General features: G+C 53.2%; 1 protein-coding gene across 8 annotated transcripts in view; it reads left to right on the forward strand.

Annotated features, from left to right (window-relative positions):
• SYK (spleen associated tyrosine kinase) overlaps window positions 1-12,915 on the forward strand; it is a 114,879-nt gene that overhangs the window by 90,863 nt on the left and 11,101 nt on the right. For all 8 annotated transcript variants that reach the window (XM_027766122.1, XM_006162937.3, XM_027766116.1 and 5 more), the window contains 4 exons: window positions 2,737-2,946; window positions 5,166-5,355; window positions 11,996-12,136; window positions 12,766-12,878. In XM_027766122.1, the coding sequence (XP_027621923.1) occupies window positions 2,737-2,946; window positions 5,166-5,355; window positions 11,996-12,136; window positions 12,766-12,878 (654 nt within the window). The remainder of the gene's footprint in view (window positions 1-2,736; window positions 2,947-5,165; window positions 5,356-11,995; window positions 12,137-12,765; window positions 12,879-12,915) is intronic.

Below are 12,915 nucleotides of genomic sequence, written 5' to 3' on the forward strand. Positions count from 1 at the left end.
GCTGCAGCCAGTCTGGGCGAAAGTGCCCCTGTAATGGTGGCCTCTTCCGGCCGGCAGACACCGCAGCCTCGGCTTACCCTCACTGGCCTAGGCCTTCTTGGGCCTCTCGGGCTTCTCTCAGCAGACTCGTTCAGTTTTCTGTGGAGAGGTCTTGCAGGACTTTGGTTAGATTCGCTTTTAGGTATTTGATACTTTTGATGTTAATACATACGATACCCTTTTTAAAATTCTGTCTTCTGACCTTGGAATGTCGTCCATGCATGGAAATAGGGCAGACCTTGAACATGAATGACGGACCTCAGCCTCCCTAGATTCCCTCAGCGTTTCTTTTCAGCAGTTTTTCTAGGCGTTCTTAGAGCCAGAAATGTGCCGTCTATAAAGAGCCGTAGTTCCCTTTCCCCCTGTCCACCCTCACCCTGGCCTCTGTACTGGGGGGCTCGGGGCAGAGCTGCAGTAGCCCCACTCCTGATTCCCATTTCACCACTGGTGTGATGTTAGCTTAGCTTCACGCCTGTTCTCTGTCACAGTCAGGGACTGTCCTCCTATTCCCGCCTTTCTGAGAGAGGTTTTCGTTCTCTTTTTCCATCATAAATGTGAGTTGAAGTTCACTGGCTATTTTTCCAGTATCCTCTGGGCTCGCCATCGGTTTTTCTCTTTTATCGTGCCCGCGTAGTGAATTACACGGCTGATTTCAAGCGTTGCACCCACCTGGCATTCCTACAATAAGCCCGTCTTGCTCATCAGTCATTATATCCTCACAAATCACCGAACTGAATTTACTAATATTTCCCTTGGAATTTGTACGTCTATGTTCACGAGAGACATTGGTCAATTATTTTCTTCCCTTGTAATTCATCTGGTCTTGGCATCAGGGTAGTGCTGGCCTCGTAAAATGAGTTAAGAAATTCCCCTCCTCTTTTATTTTTTTACTCATTTATTTTTTGAGAGAGTCTTGCTATAGGCCCGTGTGCTCACCAGAGAGACAGAAAGCGAGAAATCATCCCCTGGGACCACATTGCAATCCCTTTTCTTCCATCCTCCTCTCAGGATTTTAGGCACTCTCACCTGGAGTGTGTGTAAGTCCTGGGTCCAGAACTCAAACCGTGGTTGGTGATGTGGGAGTCAGAGACGTGACCGTTACGCCATCTGTGGTCTCTCCTCTTGTATTTTTATGGAAGCGTTGGCGGATATTACTTCTTCCTTAACATTCGGAAGAATCAGAAGTGTAAAACATCTTTATTTGACCTGTCTCACGCCATACAAAAGCCAGTTCTGTATGAGTGGCAGAGCACAACGTAGGAGGTCAGCAGGCCTCCACGGTCTGGTGATTACGGGAGCGAGGTCCCACATGGCCCCTGTGCAGTGCGAGGCCCAGACCAGAGCCTTGAGAAGCACACTGGTGTGTGTGTGTGTGTGTGTGTACGTGTGTGTGTGCATGTGTGTGCGTGTGTATTTATGTGTGTGCATGTGTGCGCACATGTGTGTATTTGTGTGTGTGTGCATGTGTGCGTGTCCATGCATGTGTGTGTGTGTCCAGAATCCTGAAAAGACAGAAAGGTGGAGAAGGAGTTGTGACATGGCCACTCCCCATGGAAGTATTTTCTCACTTTCTTGCTTCCCCGCTCTCTCTGGTGAGTCCTTCCACCTCTGGCAAATTAAAAGAAAGAAAAGCAAGGTAAAACAAGGAGTCTCCGGTTAGCATAAAAGACGACCCTGGTGATCTCGGGCTGCGGAGGCCCAGATCATCGCGTCAGAGCCGCGGGAACGGCCCAGCGGCAGCGGCCACCAGCGTGGAGCGGTCTGTGCTAGGCTGGCCTCACCTCTGCGTCCGACACCTGCTTTATTAGCAGTTCCATTTTCAGCCTCCAGTTCAGGAGTTCAGCCGAAGAACTGCCCTTCCCACGTTTGTGGGAGTCGGATCACAGAGAGGTGCAGGTTTTCAAATTATGGGTAACGTCCCGTCCACTTATCGAGCCTCATACCAGAATCTTTTGAAGTGTTTGGCTTGACCTATGTGATGTTTTTATGAGAAAATGAAAAAAAAATTTTTTTTTTTTCAACAAACTTATTAAGTCTTGCTTCACATGACCAAAACTTAGTTTTTTAAAAAGGCTATTTTGGGGGCCAGCATGCAGCATGGTGGTTAAGATGCTGGACTCTTACGTGGCTGACTGTGGTCTGAGTCCCGAGCCTCGTGGCTTGGAAACCATGCTAGGCATGTATGTATGTATGTGCCCCAGATCCCCAGAGACTCAAGGGGGAGGGATTTCAGTGTGGCCATCTCCCAGAAGGGCGATTTTTCACTCTGTCTCTCTCTGTCTCTCTCTGTGGTGAGTGCATACCTATGACAAGGACCTAGAGGGGAAGGTGTTTTAAACCATGAGCTTCACAGTACCTGCTTTTCAGTGCCGTGCCCAGGAATTCATGACCTGGACGGCAGATCAAGGGCACACAGGAGCCCGTGCACGTCAAGCTGCCCGCGGTATGTGAAGCTCCGAGTCTCCGAGGGAGGGTTTGCGTGGCCGGGCCACTGTCTGGGCGGCGGTGTGTCACCGTCTTTGTCTCTGAGGCGAGAGCGCAACTGGAAGGCCAGTCGTCCCTCACAGGGCGTCTGGGGATGCGTTCCATCCCCGGCAGGTTGTCCTGACCCTGCTTCTGCACAGGGAGGTGCCTCATGAAGAGTTACCTGCAAGGGAGCCGTCTGGAAGTGTCTCAGGTTTTCTGATCTCTCTGCAGAGTCGTGAAGACAGTGGCTGTGAAGATCCTGAAAAACGAGGCCAATGACCCGGCCATGAAGGACGAGCTGCTGGCGGAGGCGAATGTCATGCAGCAGCTGGACAACCCCTACATCGTGCGCATGATCGGCATCTGCGAGGCCGAGTCCTGGATGCTGGTGATGGAGATGGCCGAGCTCGGCCCGCTCAACAAGTACCTGCAGCAGAACAGGTGCCGCGGGCCGGCGCCGGGCCAGCTCGAGGGCGGGCCGCCCACCACACGGGCTGTGGCCCGCCTTCCGGGAAACCTTGTCCTGGGCCTCTCCTGCTGTCCATGCCCAAGGCCTTGAGAGAGGAGCGAGGCAGACGTGGGGCCCGTTCGGTTCTCGGGCCCAGATTAAGCTCCAGCCCGTTTTGATTTCCTTCCCCCAGGGCCCCCACGCTGTTTGGTCCTGATAGAACCAGCTGCAGCCTGTCCCGACAGGACATCTTTCCTCCCTACCTGGAAACGCTGCTTTTGAAAGAAACTGTGTTTGTTTGTTTTAGGTTTTTGCTGTAGAACGTATGTGCTTTACCTGAGAGGGACAGAGAGAGGGAAAGTGAGAAATGACCCCCAGGGGGTGGCCACCTGCCACTCCTTTTCCCAGTCCCCTCAGGATTTCAGGCATGCACATGTGCCCAGTGTGATTTTCAAGCTGCTGGGTCTAGAATTCAAACTATGGTCCGCCACGTGGTAATCAAGCTCCTTAACCACCACGCCACCTGCTGGCCTCTAAAGAAACTTTTCTTTAATGTTTTGGGGTTTTTTTGTATTTTAAATTTATAACTGGAAAATAATAGCTACGTGTGTGTGGGACACAGTGTATGCTTTCATCTCTACATGCATTACAGAGAAATCCGGCCAAGCCAATTAATGTATATCACAACACCTTACCACGGTTTTGTGGTAAGAATGTTAAAAATCTATTCTTTTTTTAAATTAAAATTTTATTTTCTGGGGACCAGCAGTTGGCGTAATGGCTATGTTGCTAGACTCCCATGTAGTTGACTACGGTTCAAGTCCTGGACCTGGTGACTTAAACTTACGCCGGGCACGTGTGCGTGCATGCCCAAGATCCCGAGAGGAGAATGGAGAAGGGATTGTGGTGTGGCCATCCCCCCTGGGGAGTGATTTCTCACTTTCTGTCTCTCTGTCTCTCTCTGTCTTTCTGGTGAGTGCATGTGCCCTATAGCAAAAACCTCTCCAAAAAAATTTATTTTTTTGGAATTGTTTTATTTAACTTTATTTATTTCAGTTTGACCAGAGAGAGACAGAATGAGAGAGAGAGAGAGAGGAAAAGAGGGAAAGGGAGAAAGCAGGTCACCAGGTCTGGGACTTGAACCGTGGTTGGCCATGTGGGAGTACAGCAACTTTAACCACCATGCCACCCATTGGCCCCTAAAAATTCTTTTTAATTGACACAGAAGCTGCACTTATTTATGGGGTACATTGGGGATTTTCAGGCGTGAATACTGAGTCATGATGATCACATCAGGGTAATTAGCATTCCCATCACTCTAAGTGTACGGCGTTGCTTTGCGTCAGGAACATTTAAAATCCTCTTGTATCTGTCTCAAAATATACAGTACACGAATAGCTGTGGCCACCCGCCCGGCCATAGGACTGATTCCCACTGTCTGATTGTACGGCCATGCCCATTAGCCGAGCTCGCCCTCTCCCCGCTGTCCGCCAGCCCTCACGGTCTGGGCTTCCCAAAGCCCTAGTGACCACCGGTCCAGTCTATTCTATGAGCTCAAATTGTTTTTAGTTTCCATACGTGGGTGAAAACTTGCAGTATTTCTCTAAAGAAACGTTTAAAATCAACATTTTCTTAGAGATAACGGCACGTCTTGTATGTCTGGCTGACCTCTAAGTTCCCATAATTACTTTTGAACAAAATCAGTTGCTGTGAACTGATTACACCCATTCCGTCCTGCCCACCCAAAGTGATGGCTGAGCTGGAGGGGCTCACCTGGAATAAGGTAACAGCCACTGATCAGCTCATCCCACCCGCGACGTTACGCTGTTCCTTTACTTAGTGTCTCCAGTCTCCACACGGGAAGTGCCGTGCCCTTAGTTACGGTAGATGCGGAGACTCGGGGTTGGTTTGGTTACCTGTCTGATGGTGCGCACTGGAGCCCGGCTGCCTCTGAGCCACGCCCACCACCCCGCCGTGCTGCCTTTCCTGCCACTCAGAGCACGCCGTGAAGGTCGGCCCCACTGTGCACCGGGCAGTGCGCGCAGTCCAGAGCAGCCCCTTGTTCACGGGCTTACTTTCCGCCACTCCTAGCTGGAGCTGTTTAAGAAGCACAGGAAGCGAGTGGATTTGCCCTCTGCCTGCACGAGGAGCATGGCCGCCTGTCTGGGTGGACGCTGTCCCCTGTCACTAATGGCGCTCTTGTGACTTCCAGGCACGTCAAGGACAAGAACATCATCGAGCTGGTGCATCAGGTCTCCATGGGGATGAAGTACCTGGAGGAGTGTAATTTCGTGCACAGGGACTTGGCCGCGAGAAACGTGTTGCTGGTCACTCAGCACTACGCCAAGATCAGCGATTTCGGACTTTCCAAAGCCCTTCGTGCCGATGAAAACTACTACAAGGTAGGGGCGGCGTCCCGAACGTGCCGAGTGGGAGACCCGAGGGCAAGCGGGCGTTTCCTTGTTGATGGACGTGCTCGGGTTTTAAGGAGCAGTTTTATCAGTACGAGTAACCATGCCGGAGGCTGGGCACCACACTGCAGGGCTGGCCAGTGCGAAGGTCTGGGCTCACCTCTGAGGCCTCCTCCTGCACCAGGCACGGGCCTGCCTGGGCTCGGGGCCGGCTGAGCTGGGAGTGCCTTGTGGCATCAAGGCCCTGCTGGGGCGCTCTCTCTGTTTCTCTTCCACTACGGATGAAATACATACACTTTTTAAAACTCTGTAAATAATCTTATTATCAAGCTTTGAATGTCCTGTTTTAAAAACGGAAATACCCCATTATTATCACACCTTGAGATTTACTCAGAATAGTATCTTCCAAACTATATTCTGTGGAGCAACAGGGAACTGAAGCATTACCCGCTGATTCCTTTTGAGAAAAAGAAGCACGTGTTCCCTTCTTTAAGTTACTCTGTGAAACGTGTGTTGGCCAGGTTGGATCTTGCAGGGTTTATCGGCCCTCTCTGTGCCAGTCGACACAGTGACTCCCAGTAGACACTCTGCTGCGTTTCCTTTCTTTTGTATTGTTTGTTCATAGCTCACAATGGTTTTTGTTTGTTTGTTTGTTTTTGAGATGTTTTTGCTATAGGGCACGTGTGCTTGCCAGAGAGAGAGAGACAGAGAGACAGAAAGTGAGAAATCACTCCCTAGGGTGGAGGCCCCGCCACAGTCCCTTCTCCATTCTACTCTCGGAATCTTGGGCATGCATATGTGCCTGGTGTGAGTTTTAAGCCATTATGCTAACTGCTGGTCCCACAATGTGGTTTTTCAAAGTGTGCATACTGTACGTGGCTCTCAAATCAAGTCTCTTACTGGATGCATCTTCTTCGATAGAGAACTGTACATTCTTGTTTCTGCTGTTCTCAAACCTTATTCATCCATGGAACCCTTCCCCAATAGAACATGTAGCAATACTCCAAGGAATTCCACTCCATGACATAGTTCAGATCTACCCCAAGCAACCTTTCAGTGGACACCATCCATACATAAATGCTAGGAAACGCAGAGGAGAACTATCAAAGTCACGCTCTCCTTCCAACTGCAAGATCGGAGCCCCACGTATTCCCACCACATATGTGGGACTTGTGCTGCTGGCTTACGTGCCACCCAGGGGACTCGGACACCTGACCCACTGTGGCAGTCTGCGCTGCTAGGACACTGTGCTCTTCAGGCCAGGGCCACACGGTCAGTTCCCAGCCTGGCCGTAATCCCAGCAACTTGGGAGACTGAGGCAGGACGTTGAGGAGTCCAAGCCTGGCCCCGCCAATACAGTGAGACCCTGTTTGCAAGGAGCTGGGCGTGGCAGTGAACCCTGCAGTCCGGGTGGAGGCTGAGGCAGGAAGGTCGTGACAGCAAGACTCAATCTTAGGAAGAGTACCACTGACGAAAGATTGTGAAAGAGCAGGACATTTCCACATGCTCAGCTTATTAACTACCAAAGAAAGTTCTTACTGGAGAGATCTCGGGGAGGCTTGGATGTTCACCTCAGTCTAATAATGGGGAAGCAACCACACGAATCTACAGTGAGGAACAGTCTGCTTGGATGGGCTTTTTAAAAACATTTCATGTCTTTATTTATTTATTTATTTTGAGAGGTTTTCACTATAGGCTGTGTGCACTTGCCGAAAGACACAGAGAGAGAGACAGAAAGCGAGAAATCACCCCCCAGGATAATGGCCACGCCACAATCCCTTCTCCTCCATTCTCCTCTCGGGATCTTGGGCACACACACACACACACACACACACACACGCGCCCGGTGTGAGTTTAAGCCACCGGGTCCGGGACTTGAACTGCAGTTCACAACGTGGGAGTCCAGCAGCACAGCCACTACGCCAAAGCATTTAATGTCTTACACAAAAAGGCTGATGCAGTATGAAAACGGCACTGCTGAAAGGGCATTAGAGACTGGACAGCTGGAAGGAGCCCGTGGTCTCTGCACCCTGCGGGGAGAAGCTGGATGAGCTCATCAGTGTGACCGAGAAGTCTGACTATGGGCTGCTGGTAGGATTTTATCGACTTACACTTCTCGGGCATGACGATAATTGTATTATGATTATGTAATAAAAATATCGGGTTGTCGGAAAAGTCATGATGCACTTTTACATAGGGAAACAGAAAAACACGTCATGACTTTCCCGACAAGCCAGTTTATACGCAGTCCTGGAAAGCGGAATTCCAGGTAGTTATGTGGAGGAGACTGGAAACGGAATAAGCCCCTTAGTTTGTTAATGCAGACATGGTGAGAAATGAGGATCAACTTCCCGTGAGACAAATCCTAGGGGTGGGTCTGGAATTCTTAAAAAATAATTCCACCGCGAATCCCATTTGCTAATGGGACCCCACCGCTCCCTGACTCTGATAACCGTAAGAAAGCTGCACGGGGACTTAACCGTGGCGTGTACACGGGACCTGCGTCGGGGCAGCTCGGCAGGTCCCCGCGCTGGCTGGAGTCCTCAGAGGTAGGTGACATCCTGGAGATCTGGAGAACAGCAGGGTGGGAGCAGGCGTGGCTGTGGTCGGAGAAGCCACGTCTGTGACAGCACCCACCCACTCGCCCTCTCTCTGGAAGCCAGTGCATTGTGGACGCGGCAGGTGGGAAGACGTCAAGTCTAGGCCGGCTGACGGGCGGCTGGCAGCATGAGCGAATGGGGACACTCCACACAGCCAGGCAGCTCAGGCTTGTGTGAGAGCCTGCAGCTGGGCACAGGCCCGCCGGGGGCCTCCCCTCATAGCCCCTCCCCTCCCTTCCCTGTCAAGGGGCTGCCCTGTGAGGAAGCCCCTCAGAGGCGAGCCAGCATTAGAAAGGACCGGCACGGGCCTATGTGGGGACTGTGGAGGAGGGGCCTGGGATGAGCGTGAGACACACCAGAAAAATAAATCCGTTGCGAGTCGGATTGGAACGCATGCTTCCCTGTGACCATTACAATGAGAAAGGACAGTGTCTGAAACAAGGACTCGAAGAGCAGAGAGGGGTGAAGCCGTCAGGTGCTGTTCCTGGCGTGTCACTGTGTCACCAGCAACTCCGACCTCCACGTGAAGAACCACCCATCCTCTGTTTACACACAGCTCAGTGGTGTGGTCAGAGCTTGGTGGGGACAATACAAGGGGACTTCACAAAGTGTAGAAAAGAGTGGAGTTAAAATGCAAGTTTATTTTGGTACAGAAACCTTTGAAATACATGCAGAGTTTTTCATAAAACCTAGTTCGCATGGACTTTTAGAAGCCGCCTCTACGTCTCTGCTCCACACAGTGACTCAGGCAGGAGGCGCTGGTTTCATGTTCGCTCTCACAGCTAGCAACTGATTGGATGCAGTCTATGCCCTGAGACCTTCACCAGGCCATCAGCCAGTCAAGGACATGTGGCCTCTCCTGTGGTCCCTGGGCTTCCTCACAACATGGCAGCTGGGCCCTGGAAGTGGAGACTGCAAGGCCGATAGTGTCAAGGCCTAGAAATTGCCTCAGGATCGCCAATACCTTAGTCTATCGATCAGAGCAGCCACCTGGACTCAAAGGAGCCTGGAGGCTAATGTCAAAACTGCTCCGTGGGCTAGTGGTTAAGGGAGCCAGACGCCACGTTGCCCAGCACGGGGTGAGAATTCCGGACCCTGGGGCTTGAAAAGCACACTGGCTGTGTGTGTGTGTGGCCACACCCCTGACAGGACGGAGGGGTGGAGGAGCAGGGATGTGGCCGGACCACGGCCTGTTGGGCATGCTTTCTCTCTCTGTCTCTGGTGAGTGCTTGTGTCCTTTGTCGATGAAAAAAATTGAAAAACAAAAGTGCCACAGACATCAAGCAACATACCTTTTAAAAGTGAAACAGCAGATCTCTGAAAATCAACAAAGAAGAAAAAGCCACCATGGGAATGAGAGCCCCGTTAGAAGCAGAAAAAGGGACCAGATGTTAACTGGCAAGATGGAGCCAGTGGGTTACTGTAAGAAAACGAAGCCGAGCGAGAGGAAGGAGCTGGTAAAAACAGACGGTACGATGGAAGCCCGGGAGGACTGCCAGGCAGCGTGGTTCGTGCAGCAGCAGGACTAAGCACAGGCTCTCGTCTGTCTTTTTCTTTGCTCATGAAGAGCATGTGCACATTCATGAGCAGGAGAGAGAGAGAGAAAAGAAGCGCTCCTCTCCACGGGGTCTGGTCGTGCTCCAGTCCCCTTCCTCCTATCCTTCAGCCCGTCAGATTGTGGGCACTCACTCATGTGAGTGGCATGTTTCAGGCCACCTGTGCTGAGGATTGGAACCATGGTCACCATGTGGCTTCCAGCACTTCAGTCTGACACTGACCCGTGAGCCGCCATGGTTAAGCCACACAAATGCCTTTGGATCTAGCAACTCCTTTTAAGAGCAAACACACACGCAGTCCTGTGCTGGGGTCTTGGCGTATAGTGGAGTTATAGTGAGGACCCAGAAAAGAGACTGGAATGGTCATCTGCTTGGACAGGAGTTGGGAGACATCCTCAGGGTCAAGTTGCGTGCATTCCTGTGCATTCCAGGACTCTTTGCAAAGCCCCACAGCCCAGGTGCATGAGTTCCCACCCCACCTCCTGTGTCCCCGCGAGGAAATGTCCCCACATGTGCTGGATTTCAGGCCGCCTGCGTAGTCAGGGCTGCACTGTAGTGTCTCAGGTCTTCCGACAGACGGGATGCTGACCATCTGAAACCCAAGGTACATACGCTCTGAAGAAGCAAAGCCTTCCTGGGACCAGCAGTTGGCGTAATGGCTGTGTCGCTAAACTATGTCCCATGTAGTCTATGGCGGTTTGAGTCCTGGACACGCCGGGCGCGTGTGCGTGCCCAAGATCCCAGAGAGAAGAATGGAGGAGAAGGGATTGCGGCATGGCCATCCCCTCTGGGCAGTGATTTCTCACTTAAAAAAAAAAAAGCAGCAGCAGCAGCAGCAGCAGCAAAACCTTCCTGACACCTCGGTGGTGCCACGCTCCGGGCCACGTGTGTGCAGCCTGAGCTGTGTAGGTCTCCCAAGTCGCGCCGCAGGTCCATGTTGCTGTATGGCCCAGGTCCTCATGGATTCCCTCCGGAGTTTTCCCACCTGAGCGTTCTGGCTGCACTTCTCTCGAGGTGGTGAAAAGTCACTCTGCCTCCGTGTGCCGGGCCCTCTAGACGCTCCACTCCTCCTCATGCGTGTGCTGATCCGCCCGAGGGAACTCAGCCCCGATCACCACCACCTGTAGACTGACAAAACCCTCCCATCGGATGACGCCCTGGTAGGCGACTCTGCACCTGCTGCTCCACTGTCTGGAGCCTTTCCTTGCGTCGGGAAGGCCGCCCCACGACCTCCGCGGCCTGCTGTGCTGGGCCTGGCAGGGAATGGCCCGCCCTGGGACTCCAGCAGAGCAAACCCAGGCCCTGGTGGCCCCCCAGAGGAGGGACTTGATGTCTTGGTGTCTCCCGCATATGGGAGAGTGTGACAACACAGTGTGACCACTGCTAAAGAGTGGTCCTGCAGCAGGAGGCACCTGCTTCCTAGCAGAACTCACGCTCATGAAGCCCTTTGCTGTGATACGCCTACGTGCAGGGCCGCAGGAGTCTGGGCCTCTTCCACTAAAGGCCGATGCAGGGACTATGTGATCTGTGCCCATAGCTAGCGGTGACAGGGTCTGTGACGGACCCTATAGACGGCAGGAAGCCCACCGGGAAAGCTGCGATGGCACAGTCCATGTGTCTTCTGGTCCGTGCGTCTCCTGAGGTGGCTCCAGGGCCTGGTCTGTCTGCCCTCACTGCCCAGGACTGGTGCTCCACGCTGACAGCCAGGTCTGACGGGAGTACACTATTTATTTTTCTTAGATTTCTCTTAAATTTGCTAGAGGCCACATGCACTCACTGGAGGAAGACAGAGAGGCACGGAGAGAGGGAAAGCGCTCCCCGTGGGGCTGGTCACTCTGCAGTCCCACCCCCTCCGTCTCTTTCTCCTCTCAGGGTTCGGGGCACACGGACACACACCTGGTGTTTCTCAAGCCGCTAGATTCAGGATTCGAACGATACAGTTGGCCACGTGCTCCAGCCCCTTAACCGTCAGGTCGTGGGCTAGCCCAGCTGTTTATTTTAAGTTTATGTATTTTATTCCTTTCACAAGAGAACTGCCTAGGCCGCCTTGTTACACAGCACTCCTCCATCCCTGCACCCGAGCCTTCCAGCCAGCCAGGACTTCGGATTCGTGCTCGGCGTGTTTCAGGGGATGCAGGACCTGAACCTGGCACTCTGTGTGGCTGTGAGCTGCACAGCAGTGCCCTACCACCTGTGCCACCGTGGCTGAGCCCACAATTTTACTGACTTTGACTTTTTAAGTCGGTTTATTTCTTCCGTGAGTGTCACACACACAGTGTCCCCAACCAGCTTCTGATGCTGCGATCCGTTGCAGTCAGCCCTGGGCCCTGGGCCCGCATGCACCTGGTGTGTTCAGGGAGGCCTCCAGACACGGACGTGGAACCTTCCAGTGTGGGTTGCTCACGGAGAACTGCGTCGCACTGTCTGGCCCCGCAGTGCGTCCTTAGCGGGCTGGTTCCCTCTGCTTCGTTTCAGGCCCAGACCCACGGGAAGTGGCCCGTGAAGTGGTACGCCCCCGAGTGCATCAACTACTACAAGTTCTCCAGCAAGAGCGACGTGTGGAGCTTCGGCGTGCTCATGTGGGAGGCGTTTTCCTACGGGCAGAAGCCGTACCGGGTAAGCACTGCTGCGGTGGACCACGCGGCCGATAGAGCGGGGGGCACTGGCCTGTGTGCACGAGGCCCTGGAGACACCAGGGGCTTGAGATCCGGGCGTGCTCCCCGGGTCTTTGGTACCGCCCCACCCAGGCGGTTGCTGTGGCCTTCTCATCCCAGCTGAAGGAACAGCCCACGGAGCGGGTGTGCTCCTCACTGCACACGACGCGTGTAAATGTGCGAGTGTGTACCGGATCGTGATTCGTTGGCGTTCAGAAATGCTGACCATGCCCCAAGTCGAGTTTGCAGCTCAGTTACGAGGCTGTCGGGAAGGTCACGGCGTGTTTTTCTGTTTCCTATGTAAATGCGTGTTGTGACTTCCCCGACAGCCCCACGCATTCTTTAGGTTTAAAATCTAAATGCATATGCACATACCAAGCACATCTTAGGACACAGGTCACGATTGAAGCGCAGGCCAGATGGAGAAGCGAGGCAGGCCCGAGCCCCCTCTCCCTCCCCGGGCTGCCGTCTGACTTTCAGCGTGGCAGGTCCTGAGCCCTGTTCTCTGCACCCGTGAGCTCGGACGATGTGTGCCGGCGTGCTGGGAGGGCCATCTTACATGGAAGCTCACGTGCCTTTTGCCTGTCTCAGGGCATGAAGGGGAGCGAAGTCACTGCCATGCTGGAGAAAGGAGAGCGGATGGGGTGCCCGCCCGGCTGCCCGCGGGAGATGTACGACCTGATGAACCTGTGCTGGACGTACGAGTGAGTAGCCCCGCCCCGGCCCCGCCCCGGCCCCGCC

Source organism: Tupaia chinensis, unplaced genomic scaffold (assembly GCF_000334495.1).
Source record: "Tupaia chinensis unplaced genomic scaffold, TupChi_1.0 Scaffold141173_1, whole genome shotgun sequence".
In the NCBI taxonomy this organism is placed as follows: domain Eukaryota; kingdom Metazoa; phylum Chordata; class Mammalia; order Scandentia; family Tupaiidae; genus Tupaia; species Tupaia belangeri.